We start from the raw sequence: 25,421 nt of genomic DNA on the forward strand, positions 1-25,421 counted from the left end.
GCCTAGTTTTGTTACAAAAATCTTGCACAAAGTTTGATCCATCAACATCAAAGAGCAAAAACCAGAGATATATTTTAGAAAGAAAAAAAAACAAAAGAGATATAGTATAATATTGGGCTCATGAAAAAGGTTGGTTGGACATTTGGATATAAAGGACCCAAGGGTGTGTTTGGGTGGTGACTTGGTTTCTTGTGGGAAGGGAGGGATGGAGAGAGAGAGGAAGTGGGAGGAGGCGGCTTTGGAGGAGGAGGAGGAGGAGGAGGGGAGTGGTGCCCTTGAAATAAGGCAACGGAGGAGGAGGGATACAAACGCAAGGGAGAACGACGGCGACGAGGAAAAGAGAGAGGTGGTGCAAGTTGGCGGACAGGGAGAACGAAGAAGCGTACACTACGACAAAGGACAAGGTAAAGCAGTTCTAGTTTTTTTGGGCCCCTTTCTCCTGAAATTTCTCAGTTCCGATTAAAGGATATGTGAAATGACCATAATACCCATAAATGCGTGGAATTCTTGCGGCGGGCCCGGCGGAAATTTCGTTCGTTACCGTGTCTTTTCCTCCTCCTTCGTACCCAAATTATTCTTTAATTTTTTTTAATTAAAACAAAAGATTTTATTTGGTAAACACTCATCTACATAGACAAAACTACTCCGAAGTGCGAACACTCTGCGAAAAAATTCATTTTTTTCACCATAGTTGAGGTCTAATTTGTTGTGGCGATTGGGTTGTTGTTCTCCTCTTTTCATATATGGATGTGATATTGTCTCATGGCATCATCTTTCCCTTAACTTCTTTGAGTTAGGGATGGATCATTAGGGGGAAATTCCGGACTCTGGAGTTTTAGAATACAAGGGATCTTGGTAGGTGTATGGTGTCATCCATGCCACTATGAGTTTTTGTTGGACATACAATTTCATTTGCTTGGAGCTTTGGTTGCTGCAGCCACGGTTAGGTGCAGGTTTTGGGGCATCCACACACTGCGTCATATTGCCATCAGTTTGGTGGGTGGGAGTTCAATCTTTGCGTTCGAAATACGGTTAATTCGCATTGGTTTTCTGGATGTCAACTTATGGCAGGATGGCAAGTTATTTCTTGGTTTTCTGCTAAGTTTTGGACCAAGTCTGCTTTTTATTTGTTTAATGCATTTACTTGCTGTTTCAACAACAACGACTGGAATGTTTCATCTACAATCGTCACTGATTCTAGCACTTGAGAGCCTTCTAGTTGCACATCTATGTTCATATCATTCTTACTAATATGGGATAAATTTCTGAGTGGGAAGATGTTGCGGGCTTATCAAGGACATTTCTTGGTATTTTTCCTTCCTTTTCTTTTCTCATGTTATTCAGTTATCCGTATGTTTGTCGGGATACTTTGATAACTTATGCTTGATGCAGCAATAAGTAAGAATTCTGCAGCATTTCTGTTGAGGGTAATGAGATTCTATCTCTTAATTGGGATTGAATTAGACTAATGATCTGTTTGGAAAATTTCCTGATTTTCTTTGAATGATCACCCTCTTTACCACACCCCTTAGATTCCCCTGCAGTATGGAATTGCTGATATGTTTTAGTACATCACCCATTAAATCTTTTTTTTTGAAGTTCTTTTTTTTTTATATTTTAATTAAATGTTTGTTAAATCTATTGCTGATATTTCTTTTAATGCTAGTCACTTGGCATGTTTAGTACATCACCTAATTTTGGAAGTTCTTTTTCTTTTCCTTTTGTTTTGGCACAGAAATGGCACACACGTTTGGCATGTCATGGGGCATGCCAGGTGACTAGCATTGGTACTGGCATTGATGCATAAATCTTTGGCCTGTGCACTATGTCTTTTTTCCATTTTGTAAACTGTATTTTTTTTAAAAAAAAAAAACCTCGTCAATTGTCATCAATCTGCCTGGCACTTCTTGATCATGGAAAACTAGGGAATTGAAGAAGCAAGTATGTGTTTGTAACAGAATGTTGTGCAATGATATATGCAGATCTTCTGTTTTTATGGATGAAATCATCTTAGACTGAAAATGATTTTAGAACAGAAGCATCAAACATATATGTGTTTTATTGATGTGGAAACAACAAAACTAGCTGTGGCAGTATCACCAGTCTCTGCATATATATCTTACTGTATACTGTTTACTGTCTATGGTTGATAGAGACGCAACCAATGATAGAGACGCAACCAGCCCATCTAAAGATCCTTTGCATGGAATTGAAGGTCCTATGACTAGGGCCAAGACTAAGAGGATGAAACAAGCTTTGGAAAGCCTGATCATAAAAATCAAAGGAAAAGAAGACCAACGTGAGATAGAGGCTGCACCTAATTGGGTCACTTTCATACAATTGGGTGAAGATGCTTTGAGTCCAACCTGAAGACAACACTTTGGAAAGTCCAAATCACATGACAAGAAGCATTCATGGGAAGGCCAACTTTCCTATTATATTTGGATTTTCGTGCATACTTTTGGGGTGATATTTCAGATGATGTTTTGTATTCCCCAAGTCACATTCAGACTTTCTTGTAGTTCCCAAAGTCACTATAATTACTTTGGAATCTTTTTCCTAAGTTCTGGTTACTTTTCTAGGAGTAGGTGTAACATGCATCTTTTCCAAGCCTTGGTAAATGCAGCCTTGGAAAATGCATGACAAGTAGTGCTATGTAATTTCCTAGGAGTTGCTTCTCTTTGAAGCCATTTCAGCCTTAAAATAGCACCTGATTGTACTTGAGAGGGGGAGAACGCATGAATGAAATTTGAGGGTTTCTCTTATGTGAGAGCTTCACCTTTGTTCTTGGATTAGAACTTGATAGTGTTGGTTCTACCGGCAGGTCGCGGTTAGGGTCACGCTTCTTTTGATAACTTTGGTTCTACCGGCAGGTCGCGGTTAGGGTCAAGTTCCTCATTCTCTACCTGTTTCCAGGACGGTCCGAAGTGTGCTCTTATCATTCTTCTTCTCCATTCCCTCCAACTCCTGTGCCTCTTTTCCTTGCCCTCTCTCCTTTTCTCTTCCTCATTTGCTTCCATGTCTATCTCAACATGCTGTGGCATCAGTTGACTTGAGACACCTCTGCATACTGTAAGCCTGCCTCCGACACCACTCAGCCCCCATCCCTCTCATGGCCAGCTTGCCCGAGTGCAACCTAACCCTAATACCAGCCTCTTCTTTCTCACCTTTATCCACTATAGCCCCAGCCAAAAACGTTAGCACTGTCACCCATGGCCCCAACCAAAATCTGCTGCCTTGCTTTTGCCCATATAAGCCCTGAAAGGATCTTGGCTCTCTGCACTACTACTTACCTTTCAGCATGAATAAGATGTCATTTCTCCACCTAGTTCATCAACTTAGTACCTTTGATTGACTTCTCCAGTTTCTCTCTAATATGGGTCTAAATTGTCTCATATTTACCCTATATAATGACCATCAAAGTGTGAATTTATGTTGCTAATAATCTTTCTTTTCAGAAGTGGAAGAAGCATATTGAGAGTGATTGTCAATTAGTCTGGAAGTTTAATCTCCGAACTCCTACTTCCCAATATTCTGTCTATCAAGCATGTTCCTAATACTTAATTTCTGCCAGGAAATCTTTTCGTAGTTGACTTACTGAGTCAGATGTTTTTATTCTACCATATGCATGCATTTTCTAAGTATAATCCTCACATATTATTCTTTATACATGTATTATGCAGCATTGTCACCTACAAGTGAATCATGTCATGTCATGCCAGCATGTTGCATTGCAACTCAACCTATGGTCTCAAAATTTCTAGCTTCATAAATAAAAACTTTGGATAACTCAACTAAGAGAAACCTCGAGTAATTAGTAACACAACCTTCTATCAAGTGGAAGAAATGCATAAACTGCTGCGTTATTATGCTGGCAAGCATCAGAAATAGGACCCCTTTTAATGAGAGGAAAATCTAAGAGAAAAATTAAGACAAAAGCATGCAATACTACTCCAAGCCAACAACTTGAGAATGGTGTATTTTGAATAACCAGCTTTTGTTCACACTCAAACTTTAAAACTCGGTTTCAGTTTTGGTCTCCCATGTAGAGTTTTGGTGCTTCTGATGATTTCAACAGTTTCACTTCAAGTTTAGGAAGCGCAGATACTTCAAATTACATGTTGTATCAATATATATATTTTGGAATATCCTTACTTAAAAGTTAGATACCTAGCAGTATCTGTATGAGTTAGCAGTGTATTGTGCTAGAAGTCTTATTAATTAAATAGTTTTTCATGTATTTATTTGAACAATTCAGAAAGTTGGCTTCACAAGGGATGATTTACTGTAGGCATCATTTAGCATGAAAACTTTATTTTAAAAAATTAAAGATATGTGGTCCGATTATTGTATTCTGTTGCACAGTGAATATACAGTTACTTTTATATTTCTATGTCTGAAGGGGTGTGGAAGTGTCGGCACTGCACTTGGACCTACCAATCGAATGGTCACAGCAGACTTCATATTCAGAATCATGAAGTCTATTGCCAAGTGATGATTGATATCAAACCATTATTTCAGGTTAAATCACTTTTTGAGTCACCAATTAAAGGTTAGTTATTAGATTTCTGAGGACTGAACGTATTGGACAAAAAAATATGATTAAGCATGTGGCTGTATATACTTGTTTCTACGTGTTTTGACTTTGAAACAATGAAGTGAAGACACAGATATAGGATGCTGATATTACATGATATGGCTACTCCAATATGGCATATCTTAAAAAGTCAGGATATTGCAGCTAGGATTTGACAATAATTAACAGATATTTTTACATAAGTGCAATAAAACATCCACAAAGCATAAAAGTTATCTCATAGCATAGTCGATACTATATCCAATAATATCAACATCCGCAAACTTAATCATCAGTGTAACACAAAATAAAATCAACATCACAGACACTAAAATTAAGCATCCATCATGTCAATCATTAAATGATCAACATGCATGTGGAAGGAGAAAAAAAAAAGGTTTTTCCGCTCATCTTGGAACTATCCGGGAAGTACCCCAACACAAATCCTAGCTGCATTTGACAAATATTGGTATTAGAGACATATCGGACACAAACACATATGTATATTAGTATAAAGAGATTATTCATCAATATTTTTCTTAATATTGTCTTTCTATATCCACATTTAGCTTAAAGAGTAAACTACTTTACCGGTTATTTCAGGTGCAAGTTAACAAATGTAAATATGCTGTGTGGCTGCAGGTGTTGAAGCCACTGCTGAGACAGCTCTGATGAAATTGTACACTGAGGACGAATTTGCTGCGGAGAAGGACATAGCAAATGGAAAAGTAGATTTTAGAACCAAAGAATTTGATGGCCAAGAGGATATTCCTGTTCAAAATGCAAATAATATTTTAAAGGATATGAAGGCGGAAAATGGATCAAAATCACAGCATTATTCTGAAGGATACAATGAAAATAAAATAACACAAAGTCAACAGGAAATTGACAGATACAAAGAGATTAAAATAGTAAAGAAAAGTGAACTAAAAGTATCAGGCATTGATCTTGAGAGAGTATTGGAAGAACAAGATACTCATGATTTGTTCTGTCCTAATTGTCACTCGTGTATAACTAGAAGGGTGATTTTACGTAAAAGGAAAAGGTCAGAAAGGATGGCTAAAGACACTGAATCTGATGCACCAGCAAAGAAAGTTCATGAAATACAGCATGATGTGGACTCCAGACATGTTGCAGCTGAAATGACAGATCCAGGTGATAGGGAACCTGATGTATTCAGATGTTTATCATGCTTCAGCTTTTTCATTCCAACAGGTTTGACCTTGTTATCTTCATCATCACTTATGTGTCATAGCAGGTCTTCTCTGCATCCTCATGCATGCATAGATTAAAGACTCCACATTTCCATAGTTTCTTTAATGGTCTCACTCAAAATGTTGGTTGGGTATTGCACAACATGGGTAGTGTTGGGCAAGGTATTTAGTTGTTTTTTTTTAATCTTTGATTGCATAATTTGAGATCTAGTGGGACGGGACTGTCCTGGTTTGCTCATGGAATGGGACGTGCCGCCTTCCCACCCCATCCCGACATATGGGAGAGTGGATGTCTCAAGACGTGCCAATCGGGATGTTGGGACAATGGCGGGATGATCCTATCCCAGCACTCAGGAGGATGCCCCATTTTGGTGTCCCGCAGGATGTCCCATTGGGATTTGAGACCAAGTTTGATTGTGCTCAGTACTAGTAGTCTTCTCTGCATTATCTTATGTATTTTGGGTGCCTATGTTTTCTTTCTTTCTTTTGAATATGATACATCTTTCCAGGACTATTTTATTCAAACGCTTCTTTTTCTGATGTTATGTTTCTATATCTTTATTCTCAATTACAAGAGTTTTGTCTTTATTTATCTTTTTTAGCAAAACGGTGTAACTTATGTGTTCACTTTGCCTATATAACTGTTTTGATGATACTTCCTACCTGAAATCATGTCAATAAGATTCCTATATAGGAATGAGATCATTTTCTTGCTTCACCTCATATATATATATATATATATATTATTTAATTTAGGTTAAAAATATCAATGATAAAACAATAACTAAGATATTTTTGGACTGATGGAGTCTAGTATATCCAAAATCTTTGAGTAATATAAATGAAATTATCATACTAAATATCAAACAAGCCAGAGAAATGGCTTTAGAATTGGTAAGCAATGTTATTGGCAAACTAATAGTACAAAATATTTTGAGGTTATGGAAGGTTTAACAAGTTGAAACAGTTTATCTTTGACACTTACAATTCTTGAACACAATTCAAACATTATGATCCACATAATTCATCTGCACTCAAAGACTTAACTTCAATTATGCCTCTTTTATATTTCAAAATAAATTTTGTTGAGCTTGAGGAGAAACCTTAAATAGGTTAATGCGCTCAGAAAGGAAATAAGGAACCTGCACAATAAGATGCTTCATGTTCTTGTATTGACATTTGGTATTTAGAATATTTAAAAGTTTTCTGAAAACTGTCTATATGCGCTTGGGTCAGTGTTTCACAAGCAGCAAGTAGCAGAAAGATCAATGGAGTATTGAGCTCCCTACTCCCTAGTACAGTTTGGGTCAGGAATGGCAACTCTATTAGAAGAAGAAGAATACTTGTCGTAAGATCCCTTTATGGGATAAAACTGTAACCATAACTGTCAAGCCTTCTCCCAGCTGTTTTGGTTTGACTTTCTTCACCCTTATTGAGCAAGAATTCCTTTATGGGATAAACTAGGATCAAAAATATAAAAAAAGGAGAGAGGAAGACAAAGAAAAGGAAAATAAAGGGAAAGTTGCTACATTGGATTAATCAGGTCCTTGCAGCAGTATATCTTCAAGAACTCCAACCAATTTCTCCACATATGGGCTATAAATGATTTATATCAAAGCCAAGTTCCCATGTACATGTGGTCACCAGTGGCCAACCAACTAAGAGTATTTTGATTATTTAACCACCTCATACTGGTTTCTCTAACAATTTGAGAAGATAGATGGGCCTCAAATTTCTGTCTGTCACTTTTCTTTCTCTAGTCCTTCTATTCCTCCTATGCCTTTTATGATTTATTTATATCTAGTAACTTTAATTGGATTTCTCCATGGAAAAAATAAACAGAATAAATTGTAAAATAATATTAAAATCATGATAACATTTGATATATTTTGACATGAACTGAAATTTTTTTTGATTATTTTTGTGAAATATTCAAAAATGTCATAAGTTACTTGTAAATTTGCTAAATATTCCAAAAAAGCATGATTTTTATTGAGTGGAGACAGTTCCTTGAAGAATGGTTTGATGAAAGTTCAAGAAGAACTTCATTATAACTTATCATTAGTTTGGAGAAATTCGTCTCTAGGTCATTGTGAGTGAATAGTAAGAGACTCAGTGATGTCCTTAGGCCCTGCTAATGATGTCAAGTGAGGTGGACCCTCCCTGTTATAACCAAAGGAACATCAGTATATAATAATAAATAAAAAAAGAGACAACAAACTAGGCAAATCACAACAAATCTTAAGTGGTTTAGGGAAATTATCTGTCTATGGGGCACGACATTTACTCTTTTCGATTAATTCAGAAAGAGATTCAAAGTATAGGAAGCTATGTGTAATGTGTGATTCAACAAAAAGCCTAAAGGTAGCATGATAAACACCCCAAAACCCTGCTTTCATTCAGTCCCCGGATCTGCTATAGCACTTCTCTTCAAAATCACCAGGCCCTAAAACTTTGTTTGTAAACCCTCCTATCTTGTGCGTATTCACCTCTTCAAACAGCTGCTCTATTTATAATCAGATTTTGGGGTGCCTATCCTCTATAAGCTGTCAAGATGAATTTAACCCAACAATACTTATTACTTCCTAGACTGGAGATCAAAATGTGAGTCAGTGCGCAAAACTAGCAAGTGAAAGGTATAGGGTGTACATGAGAGCAGGAAGGAAGGAGGGATTGGGTTAGTGGAGTGGATCATGACTGAGTGTGGCTGGGCTTCACCTGTAGTGCCTTCACCACATCCAGCGCCTTTCAGGAATGCTGATCACATGAGAATTAATTGCATCACATGAAACAACCATGAAATTTGAATTACTTATAATATAATCTTAAGTAACTTATATCACTGGTTTTACTTACTAGATTATTATATCTATGTACAGCACACGAAGAACTATATGATGACTGAAAACAGCATGCTTATCACCACATGCTATAAAAGAGATGTTTTAAAGGAAGGACCTGCTTTATTCTTTGTATGTTCAAGAATTTCTATAGTTTTTCATTTTTTGCATCTGTTGTGGGAAATATTTTCCTTAGTAAGTTAAAGGGCTTAATCAATTGATATTTCAAGAACTAAAGTTACTCATACTATCAAATTTGATTTTGAAATGCATAGGTAGGTGAGTCCCATTATGAGAATCTTCCCAAGGTAAATATCATGATTGTACTTTATATTGTGAGCAGAGGGTGGTTTTAATATATTTCGGATTTTCGCGAAAGGAGAGGAAAACCAGGGTCTGCAAAGTTCACAACAGATGCCCGAGAAAAGCATGAATTGGATTTCGTCTATTTTTAAGTCAGGGACAAGCAAAAGAAAAGAAAGTGAACTGGGTAAGTTTCTGCTTGACATTTGTAATGCTCACAGTGCAAGGAGCATTCACATGGAGTATCTTATAACAGTCTGTTATTCTGCTGTTAATGCTTGTAATTTAGACGTGCATGATAACAGAATAGCTCCTTTTTTTTGTTAAAAATTCTTTCCTAGTATGGCGTACTGATCAAATGATTATCAATTGAAGGATTTTTTGCCATTAACATGTAAACTAAGATGGATGAGATAAACAATTTGGGTAAGTTTGTTCTCATATACTAGGAGACTTGCATGGTGTACAGTTGTGAATTTGTGGCACTTGTAATGCTAGGCCTGCTCGTTGTGTTTTTTGGATTATCAAGTGGTTTCATTGTTCTGAAATATACTGTTGACTAACTATAAAATGATGTCAATGCCTGCAAGATTAGAGCTCTATGCTGAAATTGCTTTTATCCAATCTACAAAACCTTTTTCTATGATATTTGATAATGTTGTGATATACTAGCACATGGTTAAATGATGTTGATTTTATCTACCTAGTGAGATGGTGGGTGCTTCTCAGCCAAGGATTCAAGTGCTGTCTGTGCGCAGCCGGGCCAGTGCCCCTGTGCCTGTGTGTCACATTTCTCAAGGTATCAACATTGCTGGTTTGCACAGATATATGTGACTTGGTACTTTTTGGTATTGAGCCAAAATATCCCTTTGTTCTTTTTCCTTTTTTTTTTCTTTTTTTTTTTTTGGCATGACACAACATGTCATGATCTGCCAGCCACTGGCTTGCATGCCCACTAGCACTGGGATCCCTGCTAGCACTAGCACTGTCACTTGAGTTCTTGGATGTGAATGAAAATTGATTTGTTATTTGGATGAATAACAATTGGGGAGCTCAGACCTGCCTTAAGATTTCTAATATTTATTTCCTGTTCCCACTTATAGTCTCCATCATCTTGTTATTTGATCTTACATGTTAACTTTATCAGTGTTTGTTTAGTTGCTTTTCAGATGGACATTGATATATTATCTTGCCGTCACTTGACTGTCATGTTGTTAAGAAAGAAAGATGAGCCAAACAAAATGAATAAAACGAGGGTCAGCTTAGTACTTGTTGATAACAGAATATAGTATGACTTTTCTATTAACTAACCACTAGAAATCAAAAGCTTAAGCAGTTTGGAAGGGTCAACAATGTATATTAGCCTTTAACATCCCCCCTTGCATTCGGCCTGGAACCAAGATAAGAACGAGGCAATAATGACTCGACTGGGAACAAATCAAGAGAAGAAAAGACTCAAGAGGGAACAAATCAAGAGAAGAAAAGCCTCAACAAAATAAACAGGTAAAATCCATGAATATGCCTCTAGTACCATGTTAGCTAACCAATAGTTCCTAAAAGCGTAAGCTGTTAAGAAAGGGGTCAACAATGTATATTAGGCCTTAACAGTTAATATATGAAGTCCTGCTCCTTATTAACTATATTGTGATGTGGAAAACCATGCAATACGATACATCAATATTAGTAATCATTTCCTCACTTATGCTTCCATGCCGAAGCTTTAAGACATTAGCTGTGTTGATTGTTCTTAGGATCCCACTTGTCAACTTTCCACCAAAAAGATTTGTATCATTTCAGAGGTTCTCATTTCTTCTAAGAGCAATGGGCAAAATATATTCTCCCACTTTGAGTATTGTGGTTGGGTATCAACTGATGGCTCATATTGCTCAAAAAATTGCTTGACTTCAGCACCTACTCTCTTATTTTACCATAGCATCTCCACTTTACTACCACGACTAAAAAACTGTTAAATGCTAGCCATTTTAGTATTTTAAAAAAAGGACAAAGCACCATGAGAATGACCATTATCTTTCATATCACAAAAATTTATGAACTTGGTTACATCTATAATTACTAGGGGACCTCTCTATATTTAATCAACTATGTTATTGGAGAAAATGTTATTTGCAAGGTCCTATGTAGAATTAATATGTACATACATTGTTTGTAGTCATGTACTACATAGACATGGTTTGCCATAGAAAAGTGTACCACCCCCTATTGGGTGTACCATACTATACTGGTAGTGAACCAATACTTGGTGCAGTGGCGTACCAAGTGTCTATACTACGAACCGACCCATATCGACACTATACCAGAATGGCAATTATACGGGTATCAAAACCATTACAATAAACCATGATAGACATATTTATATGCAAGGAATTGTGGTCTATTGCAATTATATATATGAACATTTCAAATAGCTCCGAAATGGGATAGTACAATTGGTACCACACCATTCCAATAGGATTTTGGTATGCACACGCAGAGTGTCGATACAGGATGTAGTTTCATACCATTTGTCGGTACTTTGTACCATTGCTGTTCTGGAAAAAACAAAAAAAAAAAAGAACTGATACATATCAGGTCTGATAGCGATATTTGAAGCCTTGATGTAGATCATACCATTGCTCTCTTACTATTATATAACTTCACCTTTGCAACTGCTCTAACACTTGCTTCTCAGTTTGAGATTGTAAACTAGGATTGGTCATTATCTTATAAACTCTGTGATTATGACATTTCCACTTGTAGTTTCAGAGACTTGTTTGTAACTGCATAGAAAACTTTATATGAAACAATCCTCTGACATTTCTTGGTTACATTTTTAATGGGTATTTCAGTCTATATCATTCAACAAAATGCCATATATTTTTAAATTTTGTATTCAAAGCATAAAGCATATGAAATTCATCAAATATGTCCTAGTAATGTTCTGATTTTCTGTAATTAGTTAAAATGAAAATGAGGAAGAACCTAGCATGTTGTTATACATAATACCTACTTTACTGATAAAGGATCAGCAATGCTGCTATATTGATGTCAGAAACTCCAAAGCCTGGTGATTCTAATATCATGAGTGGAGAAGGAATGAGTGATTCAGTCCATAAAGAGAATCAAAGCTATCAGACTATGTCTATGTCGGGCTTTATGAAGCCTGCTGAGTGTCAGATCATTGCTCAGAAGAATGATGCAGGTTTGTACGAGATGCTCGAGATAACTATATCAGAATAACATAATATGGCATCTAATAAACTTATTTTCTTTTTTAGTTATAAAGTTATTGCAAATTTAGCATTTCCAATTCCTGTAGTTGCTACATTAAACAAACCTGTATTATTGGCTAAAGCCATAATATGGCATCTAATATACTTATTTGCCTTTTTACTTATAAAGTTATTGCAATTTAGCGTTTCAAATTCCTGTAGTTACTGCATTAAACAAACTTGTATTGTTGGCTAAGGCCATTATATTCTTAACCATACCACTAATCTTTATTTTCAGATGCATAAATATGCAAGTTCGTCTCTAGATTCAAGCTTGTTATCTTTGCTATCTTTTATATCTACAAATCCCGCCAATTGTACAAGTAGTGAATTAGAGCATCAAACATTCATGTATTGAAGGAAATTCTGTGATATTCATACTTATATATGTACTGCAAGAGAAGTATCTTTTTTTTCCTCATCTGTTATATGAAGTCATATTATTACCTTCACTAATAAGAGTTAAATTAAGGTTTTCCATCTTGGTACGGGACCTCATACCGGTACCATCCTATTACAGTATCAGTATGCGATATGGTATGAGACAACAAGGTGTACCAAGTGTCGGTATGGTATGAGACTGCATACCGGTTCGGTACCGGTATAGTATAGTACCGACTGATGTGACAAACCTTGGTTAAATATTTCTTTCAGCATATCAAAGATAATACTGTACTAAAGCTGTCTAGAATAGGATTACCAGGATTGGGGCACAAACTCCAAGATATTTTAGAAAATGGAATTAATATCAGAGTATGAGTGGTTGAAGATATGAAGGAAATTAGGCATGGAATGATTAGTTGCCTAGCTTTCAAAGGAAGTGCATAATTCTTTTCTTACTGTTTAATGGCAAGGGAGCATCCGGAATTGATGGGAGTGATCAACTTTTTCAACTAATTGTGATGGCACAATTGGCCTTTCTTGCAGTTTTGATCAACATGTAGTCTAAACATAAATAAGAAATCTGACCATGAAATTATTTCTAAACATCCTTTGTTTTTATATCCAAAATAATTTTCAAGAGCTTGAAGAGGCATGATGATGCAGACTGGAATAATGATTGGCTCGGAGGCACAATATGTTCTAAATATCCTACAAATTAAACTTATCCAATACCAAGATAAATACCGAGTAACTGGACAATTTAGACTGTTCCATGGATCAAATTTTTAGAAAAAAAACACCGTGTTGATGCAGGAAGCCCATTTGCTTCTAGAAAGACTATTTTTTGACAATTCAATCAAAGGAAAAAATGTGCTCTTTCCATCAATTCCAGCGCAAGAGCTTTTTGAAATCTAAAAGTAATTTTGTTATTTCAGTTCTTATTATGGGTTGTCTTCTACTCTTTCAAATGGGTAAATTGTGCAGCTTATGGTCCTCAAAGAGAGCCATATGAACTAAGCAAAAGGCAGGAAAGAACATGCAACTAAATTTATCAAAGCCAGTATCTTTTCATTGCTGTTGTTAACTAATGAAGGTATGAATCAACTTCCCCAAAATTTTATTTTTATCATGATGGACAAAGTAGATATTCATGTGCACAAAGAAAAGATGGAAAAGAAACCATTTTTAGGGTTTTGGAAAAAGCCTTGGTCATTGGCAAAGTTTAGAGGGATCAATACTGGATTAGATGGTGCATGGATAGGACAGGTGTTACTTGTTAGTATAAGAAGCAGGTTGATGTTCTGCAAAGAAGTTCCTCTTCTAGAAATTTTGATAGTCGAAAATTGTTTGAAACGTTTCATGTGACTTTCGAGAGTTTTGAATGTGTATCATATAAAACCTACTATTCCTTATACCATCCGAAGGAATAAAATTTAATTTGTCTTGTTATTGGAGAAGAAAGAAAAGACTTAAACTACAGCCAAATTATTAAAATGTTTATGGACTAATAAGAAGACTAAAGAAGCGAGACTTCTAAAACTGAAATGGGAAGAAAAAAGATTAACCTTTCTTATAGTGAAAAAAGGTTTTTAATGCAAAAGATGCAACGGAAGCTGTTTTCTGCACAGGAGAGTGCCCCCAGAGCTGATTTTCACGTGCTGCTTTTGTTCTCTTGATTGTGATAAGGTATGAAGAATCTAAAGAGACAAGGAAGATGAATTTTTCAAAGAAAGAAATAAGCAGCATTTTCGGAGTATCACCTAAATTTTATTTTATGTGATATGCACTTTTTGTTCGAATACATAACATAAGAAAAAGCAAAGCCATCTTAGAATTCTATCTTGTTGTTAACTTGTTATATGATCTTGAGGCAGTGTAGAACTTCTTAAAACAATTGTTGTCTTATTGATAGTATAATCTCGCTTGCATCATTTAGCTTACCCATGTTTCTAGCTTTCCCTATTTTTTTTTTTTTTTTTTTTTTTGCCATTTTTCAATATGTTGAGTTATATCTAGTACTTTTTAAAACTGTAATGGCTTTCAAGGCTTGGTGCATTTGTTTGATCATGGTGATTAGCCAATCAAGTCACAGCATGTTTGATTGTAATTTGAAAATTAATCATATAGTTATATGAATATTTAGGAGTTCAATTGCCTGTAGAATCTTCGATAATATGCGAAGAACGAATAGGGAATTTGTAGCTTTGAAGAGCATACATATAGTTGGCAGAAATTTAATGACTTTGCAAAATTGCAAATCATGGTTATAGTTGTTATGAGGAAATATATTGATCTGTCATATCAAATATTGATAGGTTCCTTGTTTGAAGAGCCTTATATTATCCATAAAGAACAATTGATGGATCCATCCTAGAACGACAAGCAAAATCTTGTTGCGACTATATCGGGGAGCGTATGCGTTGGGGGGGGGGGGGGGGGGACAAACCATTGTTACAAGTGTGAGAACCCGTATGGGTGTGTGCTTAATCCCACATCAGTTACGTACTAGATAAATCTTGGATATTTATATAGGGCCAAGGAATCTAAATAATACCTTCTGGCTAGTTTTTTTTGGGCAAGGTCCTAGGTTGTTATAAATGGTATTAAAACATATCCGGTTCATGGCCTTTGTTGGCTGGGGGATACTGCAGTACGGGCCCATGGCAGTTGACCACGGGTTAATCGTGGTGTTTGTGATAGAATTTGACTGAATTTGGACCCTTAGCCTGGCGAGAAAATTAGGGCTTAAACATGGAGAGTATGTGAGGACCCATGTAAGCGTGTCTTTAGTCCCACATCGGTTATACATTGGATAAATCTTGAGTACTTATACAGGGCCAAGGAACCTAAATAATACTTTCTAGCTAGTTTTTGGGTGAGGTTCTGGGTTGTTACAACAAGGAGTGATACAGGTGTTCTATGAGATTCTCGGCAAACTCTAAACAAGCTTATCGATGTTATTTTATGTATTTGTGGATTCGATAATTCTGAAAGTATTGCAACATTCAACTTCTGTATCCCTTATCAGTTCTGACGCCAAACAAAAGAACCTACGCTATGAACTAAACCATTTCACTTATTTTGAATGCATTTCAATTATCCAACTGAAAATCAAGAATAGCATCCTATGAAGTATTGCTACTGAGCTGGTATTCTTTTACTGGGTTTTGAAACTTATAAATGCAATCATGTTTCTTTATATTTTAGCAAACCTATTTTTCTGCATAATTATTGTTGCAGTGGCTTCATTATTAAAGGGCCTTCAAGATGAAAAGATGTCATTATATTAAGTTCAGATATTTAAGCTCTGCCTTCTTAATTTTCCTGGTTAAATATACAAGTAACCTTCCATGTTCATATCATTTCAAAGTATGTCATATAACTGTTCTATGTTTGTCTATTGTCTGCATGTTTTACGAAGCATGCCACTTGGATACTAACTGTACCATTGTGATGAAAATAATGAGTGTTATGTCATTAACAGGAAGTACTCTGCCTGAAGAATCTTATGTTAGCAGTAGCAGACCAATGGAGGATCAATCTCAGAGAGACAAGCAAAGCACTGTGGCTCAACCTGTAGTTGAAGTTACATTACATGGCAATTTTCAGACCAATAATGACGAGAAGCTTAGTAACGCCATACTAAATAATGATAGAGGTCTGTTATCACATTCTCAGAGATAAAATTGTGAACTTAAGCTAGGTGTGGAGGTTTTCATGTTCCTTTCTGCTTCTACTATTTCCTGTAGTTCTCGTCCTTGATATCACCCACTACCCACTAGAATTTGAGCCCAGGATTATTAGATGTGCCTTATTCTGTAAACACTCTTCTTATTGAAGACAAACAATTTAAATTTTATTCAAATTTATCAGATTGGCTAAGCAATTGATAATCAAGTAAAGAACTACACAAATGCTTAAATATAGTAGAAGGGGTCTTGTGAACAGAAGCTCCTTTTAGTGATCCCCAAAATATAATTCGGTAGAAGGGATCTTGTGAACATCTTGGCTACATGATGCTGATTGCTCCCTATTCCTGAAATACACTTGCATGCATCTTTGAACAGAGGAAAGGATGGTACGACTTGTCTGTTATTTTGCTTACATTCTCTCATATGATAATACAGGAGATGATATTTTTCAAGTTGCTGAGAAAGGAATCTCTTTAAGAGATGAAAGTTTTTGTGATTCGGTAGTACCTGCTGTTGTGGTTTTACCACATTCTGAGATTGAGATTCATGAGCCTGAGCAAAGTACTGGAGAAGCTCGAAGAAAAAATGACTGGGATGTGCTGAAAAGCATTGTCTATGGGGGTTTAATTGAATCTATTACAAGCCTTTCTGTTGTGTCATCTGCAGCAGGAACTGATGCTTCAACATGTAAGTACCAATATTCTTATTGCACAAATAGAAAGTTAACCACTTTTAGTTTAATTTTGTATGAGCATTCAGTGTCATCTAAATGCTAAGCAGTAGTGATTATCAGTTACCTTAAATTTGTTGCAGAGTAACATTTATTACATATTTGGAATGCTATATCAATCCTTTTTTCTGACATATGTTTATTGGTTTGTACTTATCATTAAATTATTATTTTTTATCATATAAATTGATTGTGGATTATCAACTAAAATAAGAAAATATAAAGTACTTTCATGATCATGTTGTTTTGTTTCAAAAAAGTTGAAACTAAGGCTAAATGGCATTGACAGGAAGGATTCCGGCGAACAAAAGATAACCTTATCCCAATATATAGAAGTTTGGTCAAGCTTATTTGTTATTCTAAGATTTGAAAGAGCAAATGTTCTTCTTTGCTGCTCATAAACATGCCACTCATACTGCTCAAATACAGTAGTTCAGCACCAACCTTCGTTCTGATGCAAAAATTATTGCAAGAAAGAGCCACTAGTAGATCTTAACACTTAAGGATAGTCTGAAGGTAGGATTTTTCAGCTTGTATAAGCTAGTCATAGAGCTTGCAGAATTAATAGGTTCATGAGTTTAATTTTTGTTCAAAGCTAAGTTGTTGATGCCATAACTTTCCAGGCTTTAGCCTGAAAAGTTTCTTATCAATGCGAAAAGAAGGATGTAAGTTTGATCTCATTTGTTCCAGGAATTATTAGGAGGGAAGTTATCAGTCATTTCCAAATCCAATTTCCACTAATGAATCTACAAAGGAGTTTCCACATTCCGCTTGTTAACATTTGGCATGCAAGTTCAAAAACCCTGCAGTTTCTTTGGCATGTAACCTGTGAAGGGAGTAGTCTTATATAAAGAGAGATGCCCACTGAAGGGGTAGATGATTTGTTCTACTCGTCTCTGAGTTACATCCAGTCAAAGAAAATTCAATCTCTTCTTTTTTATAATCATGGTATAATCTCATGTTATCAATTTGGTTGATGGCTGACAACGTCCAGTTCATTTAGTAAAACATGCTCACTGATTTTCGGACATCCTTCTATGTGGATAATTTTAAAATGCCCTACAATTTTTAAAACAGGATAGTGGAACGGCTGCAACCCTTGACCATACATTTCCAGTGGATAAAATGAGACAACCTCCAAAACAGATTTGATATAAATCAGTAAATCATTTTCATTTCTGGCCCTAAGCAACCCTCAACAGCAAAGTTTTGACATTTTGCAGCAATCCTATCCAGTTCAACCCTGAGGATCCAAACTGCTCACTCTTAGGTCCATTTAACCTGCTCGGGCCAATGGAAATAACATAGACCACTAGAAAGGATCATGTAAAGATTTGTTCGCCCGGGATAAACACTATTATATGTTCCATTTTTCCAAAGCAACTTATTTCCACAGAACAGGGAATCGGTAATTTGTCTATAATTAATTTATCCAAATGTCACATATTGTGATATAAATATGTAATAGCCTTTCTTGTTCATTAAGTTCCAGATTTACAAGCTTCCCAAATTGGCCCGCACATTCGTGCTATTTGAGCTTCTGAATATAGCACCCAATTCTTCCCCACATCATTGTCCCACTGTTGGATCATTTCCTAAGACCCTTCTTCAATGTGGGCTTGACGCCTAATTGCACTTCATGTAACATTTGGTAATAAAATAAGCTTCAAGCCTATTGGAAGAAGTAGAGGATTGGCCTTAGGCATATGCTGAGTTGGAAAAGAAGGCCAGGCTATGAAATAAAACCTAATTCATATAAATAAATGAACTTTATTTCAATAAGAGAAGGATCAACATTTTTTGTTGTAACTAAAGTTGTTTTTCTTTTTCTTATTGCTTTGGAATATAAGCCTGTTTCCCTCCACACCCACCCCCCCCCCCCACCCCCATTATAATACCAAAATGAATTTACCAACTTTTTTTTAAAAAAAGGAATTAATTGAAGTTACCAATCTCTCTGTACCATCTCATTGCTGCTATAAGAAAATTCATTTCACCATAGTGAGTGATTTTCATCTCCTTCTCTCTCTCTCTCTTTCTCTCTCTCTCTCTCTCAATATCTTTGCATAATCAACCACTGTTAAGTGTTATCTAAATATTCCATGCTATCGAAGTTTTAAAATAATAATAGAAAGAAAGACCACTCCCATCGTAAAGTATTTCAGAATGAAGGCCAATTCCCATATCTAAGTATTTTACCTTGATTATAAAGAATTAGGTGTTCACTTTATAAAACTGAATATTTCTACATCAATATATCCAGTCTTATGGTTGTGTGAAGTCTTAGCTATTTAGTGAAAGATCAAGATGATTGGAATATACTCCTTTATAGAAAAATAAGCACATGATTTACCTTATTCCTTTGGCTTGTATTTTTAACTCTACTTTCTATAAAGCTGAAGGTCATATGATCCTTTCATTTTCTTGCAGTGAAAATTTTTGCTTTGGGATTGGCAAACCTGATTGGCGGATTGTTTGTAATTGTCCATGATGTAAGTAGTTTCTCTAGTCATTTCTTTTTTTAATCTTTTGTGTGAAGATTGAATACTTGTGCTTGCAGTAACTCAAATTTTGTTCTTTAAATCTTACTCTTACACGGTGAGATTGATTAAACTAATAGTCAACTTCTATGGATAGTAAAAGCATATAGCAAGAATCATTTTCTATTAAAGAATATTTTTTTCTGTTCAACGTTCTATGATAAAGTTCTTTATCTCCAAGTGATTGCTAGAGACAGTGATCCAGTTATCCAAAGCACTCTCTCAAGTGGAACCCTGTATATCCGTTTAATATTCTTATATCACAATACGAGGTTATATTGCTAATAGGAAATCACTGGTTTATGAAATAGACCAAAAAAGCATGCAGAACCGTATCTACAATGATAAATGAATCTTTAGAGAATTTCTGATAATTGCCGGATATAAATGGAGCATGTATATGGAGAGCATTAGATTAGGATCAATTAGGGATGGGATGGAACTAGTTGAGATGGTATGAACATGGTTGGAAGAGTTGCTTGAGTCTATGTAAGCATATAACAAGAGGAGGAGAAGACCTAGCATAACATGGTTGGAAATCGTGAGAAAATATATATAGAAACTTTAATAACACTAGTGATCTGGTTCATTGTACTGGTATATCGGACAACAACATTCTGTACCTGTATGTATCAGGCCATACCATACTGTGCTAGTACCAAACTTGTATATGGTGTGGGGAGCGTACCGAGTATCGGTACGTCGAACTGACCCCATACTTGGCGTAGCGATAATGTACCAAGATGGTACTAGCACAAGGTCCGATACGGAGATTATGAACCCTACTGGAGAATTTTTTAACAAAAATCATTAATAAAAATGACCATAAAGCTAACCCTAGATAGATAGGACAATGCAATGGTTAGGATTATGTTTATGGAATTGTCATATATGAACATGTAGAAAAACCATAAAAGAAATAATATTACCTTTGATACCCTTCTGAGAGTCCCAACTGCTGACATGCTAGCTTTACCCAATCAGCCAATCTCCATGGAGTTGACTTTATGGATCAACGTATGATTTCTCAATCGCATGAAATCTATTTAAGTAGAGGTTTCTATGGGTTTCTACGTAAACACATGTAAATACTATATCTGTGTATAAAATATATATGCATGTATATATGTATGGATGTATACATCGGCTCTTTTTGCTACTAAAAAAATGTTTTTTGTAAAAATGACATTTTATATTCCAAAGAGAAGAAGTTGACTTCCTGAATAATCCACATCCATGGCATAAAATGATGAAACTTGTTATCCAATAAAAGACAGTTGTAAGCTGACGTGACAAATAAATGAAGTAAAAGTATTTAGGATTAGAATGTCACCAATTAGAAATATATAGAGAATGCATGCAAAATTTGTGCATTAAGTCGATTCACAGAACAAATTGAAATTTCATGAGATTATTGAAAACTGTTGCTTCTTTAGTTCCATTCTCTTCCAGTTCAACCGCTAGAGTTTGAGCCAGCCGATCGCCATGGATAAAGTCTTCTTAAAATATCTGAATATGATTCTCAAATTTAAAAGGCAGTACTTAGATGAACATCTTTCAGTGCTTATGAACTCAGTCTAACATATTTTTCTAACACATTTTCAAACTGAGTGCATGAAAATTTCTCTTTTACATGTTGATTTTTGCCTAGCAGCTTTTTGAACTAAGAAGTGCTCAAGATGAAGCTACTGATCAAAAGGGTGAACCAGCTGGTCGTTACTGGGATGTTCTTGGGAGAAGAGCAAATTTCAAGATGCATGCTGCTGTAGCCATATTATCATACTTATTAGTTGGGATCTTGCCTCCTCTTACATATGGCTTTTCATTCCAAGAAAGCGACAACAAGGAATACAAGCTCATAGCTGTTGCTGCAGCAGGTCTCCTATGCATTTCATTACTGGCCATAGGGAAGGCCCATGTTAAGCCTCAGAAGGCATATATCAAATATCTATTTTTATACCTTGGTCTGGGCGTGTCAGCATCTGGCCTTTCTTATGTAGTTGGGTTGATGATCAGCAGACTCCTGGAGAAGCTTGGTTTGTTTGACAGTAATACATCTGCTTCTGCACCTCCTTCCATTATTTATAGGGATATAAGCTCAACATTTCCGGCATGGTCATCCTACTGAATGAAATCAGAAGCATGTTACCTTATGAAGTCATCTATTTATTGGCGAATCCGATAATAAGTTCACTCCCATCTTTCACTGTGGATGGTAGGAAATGCTGTGGTTTTCACCTGGCATGTATTTTCTGATAGTTTGTGTACCGTGGCTGAACATTTCAGTAATAAGCTGGAACATGAGATAGTCATGTTGATCGAAAATTGTGGAACATGATGACTGCTATTTTTAATGATAACTAAGCATATGAGATCCCAACATATGATGAATCTATCAGTTTTGTCTTGAGGAAACGGACAAAATGAAACTTCTACGTTGCTGTCGTGCCCTGGTTGTTCATGCAATAATTGAAGAGCAATTTTGTATTGTTGAAAGAGTTTGAATGGTATTTCAATATCTTATAATATTTCAATTTTGCATTGTCGGCGTACTTCATGTTGATCCACACAGGTTCGAGTTGTTGCAGGACTAAATCCAATTTTTTCTAATAGTGGCCGGAATCAAGTTATTGTTACTCCTCCCGTTCTGCAATTTTCCTTTTTCTTTGATCATTTAGGATGTCTGGGAGCAGGGTTATTTGGCTTTAATCTCTGATTTGGAAGATCACTGTTGAGCATTTGCTGCTCATGAACAGGAATGTAGCTTAAGAGATTTTCTTTGGCGATGTGTTGTTTACTGAGAAGAGGTTTCTCTAAGAACTGACACTTATAATGGCTTGACCCCAGAAGCCAAAAGGTATTAATTATCTCCTGCTCACCAATCTGTTTCTTTCGCATCAACCTTCTCTTAATTCGATGGTTTCAGTTGAAAGATCCTAGCGAAAAGGTTTGTAAGGCCAAATGGATTGATCAAATTGATACTACTTGCTTGATGTTAGAGTTGTATTTACTTGTGTTAGATCGCTTCCTGTAATGAAAATGATATTGGTGTATCAGGTGGTGGCTCTTTCAGGGGGCAAGTAGGAGTTATATCTTGGCTATTGTAAGGTAAATGCCTTGAACCAAATGTCTAAGAGTCTCTTTTGAATCAGCGAATCAGCTGTGTACATCAAACTTGTCAGGTGCTATCACTACCTAAAACCAATGTTGGACGTCATGCATTCCAGATTTTTAATGCTGAAAAATGCTAGTTTTAGACGCATCAACTTTGAAGAAAGGATTCCAATGAGATGGCTCTGGGAGAATTTCTGAGCACCATAGTGATGCAGTTGGCACGATGAGCGCTTTTTGATTCAAATTGTGTATTTGATCATACCATAGATTGGTCAGGGCATAAGGTTGGTCGCCAACACCGGCTGCTCGGCCAGGCTATCTTATAATGGCTCAATATGGTTTAGCTCGAATCTTTATTTTCTTTTTATTTTTTTACCTTTAATAGCTATTTAAGCTAGAAATGATGGGCTCCCCACAACCATAAAGCTGATTTATCAAGGACCCAGGCTCCTGAAAATTAACTCTCAACTAAGAAGGCTGAGAGGATCAACTCTAGATATAATGATATCTAGGATCATACTTTGGATGTGCCTCCTCTTGATGCCCTTATAATATTGGCAGTCACCATCTCTCCTATGCAGAAAGTTTCTGGACATCATTCTCACTCACTACAGTTCTGAAATTATTGAATATATCTGAAAGACATTGATTCCTTAAGTAGACTATGGCTAAAATGTATGAGAACAAGTGAACAGAAGAGAATGAGATTATAAGACAAGGTAATGATGCATAGTTACTACATAAAAGAGGATGACCTATGATTATTCTCATCGGTCTAACTAGTTGCGAGTATTTTCAACAAAAGAAGAACTGCTCATGAAGAACAGGAGTTGCAAGAAAATTTAAAAAAAAAAAATTAACTGAATTGCACAACTGGCTATTCTTGTCGTTCTCATGACCAGTGAGCTATCATTTTCTAAATATTCTCATATCTTAGGTGTATTTAGGGTTGATTTATGATTTTCCTCCTTTACACCCTTTTTTCTGCTCTATCTTTTGAATCACAATTATACTATGATATACTAGTGGGTAGTGTTTTTTTTGGAAGCATGATACATACAATGACATCTAATCTACCGTCAACTTTATGGTCAGGTCATTCTCGAGATCCAATTATTCACAAGCGATAACAATGACATAAACTAAAAGTGGATAGGTAAGTATTGACTGCATTCATGCACCATGCACGTTCATGAGAATGATTATTTTTACAATTAAAAAAAAAAATCTAACTATTTGCTGCAATTAATTGTAGAACAAGATCGGCGCATACAATTAATTGTATGGATGCAAACAAGGCGCGTGCACACAATAAGAGAAGGCATCTCATACCTACATTAAATCATAGATGTATCAATTACTTCTAGCTATTTGATTTGCTCGAGCCAAATTGGCACACCAATAAGCCAAAATTCAATCTTGTCATTCAGGAAAAGCTAGACTTAAGATTTGAAAATTAGAAAAGACAATCCATTACTCCAACCATAGCATGATCAAATCTAAGATGGACTTGAATTGATATGATCTCATCCAACTTGAGCAGACCAAAGCCAAGTTAATCTTATCTGGACCGTTATTATAACAAGACGACAAGAACAAGGACAAAAAAAAAAAAAAAATTGCTGCCGCTGAAGCTACACTTCACCAAACTCTAGTCTGCTGGCCCCAATATTCTCATCAAAGGAGACAAGACTTTGGGAAGAACGTTGCATGAGAAGTGGTTGTTGGGCCCTGAATTTTGTGACTACAAACTTTTACCCTGCATGTCCTAAATTCTAGCTAGTATTTTTATCTGATGGCTACTGTCATCACAGCATGGTATGGCCCACAAATTGCCAGCTCTATTTGTAGTCAAAAGAAGCATCCATTCTCACATCCAAATGTATTTATGGAGGATGTCCCATATGACTATTTGGAGAGTAGGCAGGCGTACCATCCTTCTTCCAACTCCTAAAGAAAGGGATGGATAGAAGAATAGACACCTTCCACGCTTGCGTGTCCCATTCCAATTCTTTGTCAGGACAAAGTATATGTGTCGGTTAACTACTACCATGCACTCTTTTCTTACCTCTTGCCTTCTCCACTCTCTCGTGTCACTTTTGTTGCACAGCTTTTGGTCCCTTTTGTAATCATTTTGCTCCATTTCTGTTTGTCCTAATGGAATCTCATCACTTTTCTTAGAGATATATGGTCGTAGGACCCTAGAGCACCGACAGTATGCTTGCAATTGTTCAATAGGACTGGGCCTGATGAGCCAATTTCCCCTTGTTCATCATGCTTTCTTTCTTCTTCCTTTCTTCCTGAAAATGAGATGCACTAATAGCTGTGATTGGACAACAATCGGAGCTTGTCATGCTACCTGTTGGTAGTATCTTCATCTCAGCCCCGTATCAATCCACATATCAAAGATCTATGATTCTAAAAATTTTAAATTTTAAATTCTAAATTTTGAATTTTGAATTTCAAATAGCTTATATTTAGTAATCTGCCAATGCTACCTTTCTAGCTCTGGAAATAATGAAGCAATTGTATTGTTCATCCTTGCACAACTAGTTCCTTCCAATCGATGATGGTGCTTAACAGATGAGGACATGTACTGAAGGAAGTCCCACCATTGATCATGGAGCCTAATGGAATTCCAGGAAGTGCATGAAGTACTAGATAGTTCAATTATTTTGGAAGCTAGGGAAGACCTCTAGATACCCATCAGCCGGTCTATCCGTGACTCTCTCCACGATTCTCTCCCTCTGTCGTCTGTC

At 36.1% G+C, this 25,421-nt stretch overlaps 1 protein-coding gene across 1 annotated transcript; it reads left to right on the forward strand.

The window, feature by feature from the left end:
• The first annotated feature begins 205 nt into the window (after window positions 1–205).
• Window positions 206–22,082, forward strand: LOC103721812 (membrane protein of ER body-like protein). The gene is made up of 9 exons (XM_008812158.3): window positions 206–404; window positions 4,403–4,552; window positions 5,219–5,791; window positions 8,974–9,120; window positions 11,983–12,132; window positions 16,071–16,244; window positions 16,714–16,965; window positions 19,439–19,500; window positions 21,203–22,082. The coding sequence occupies exons 1-9, from the start codon at window positions 206–208 to the stop codon at window positions 21,674–21,676; spliced, it is 2,181 nt and encodes a 726-aa protein (XP_008810380.2). The 3' UTR covers window positions 21,677–22,082.
• The last annotated feature ends 3,339 nt before the right edge of the window (window positions 22,083–25,421 follow it).

This window comes from Phoenix dactylifera, chromosome 17 (genome assembly GCF_009389715.1).
Source record: "Phoenix dactylifera cultivar Barhee BC4 chromosome 17, palm_55x_up_171113_PBpolish2nd_filt_p, whole genome shotgun sequence".
NCBI classification, from domain to species: Eukaryota; Viridiplantae; Streptophyta; class Magnoliopsida; order Arecales; family Arecaceae; genus Phoenix; species Phoenix dactylifera.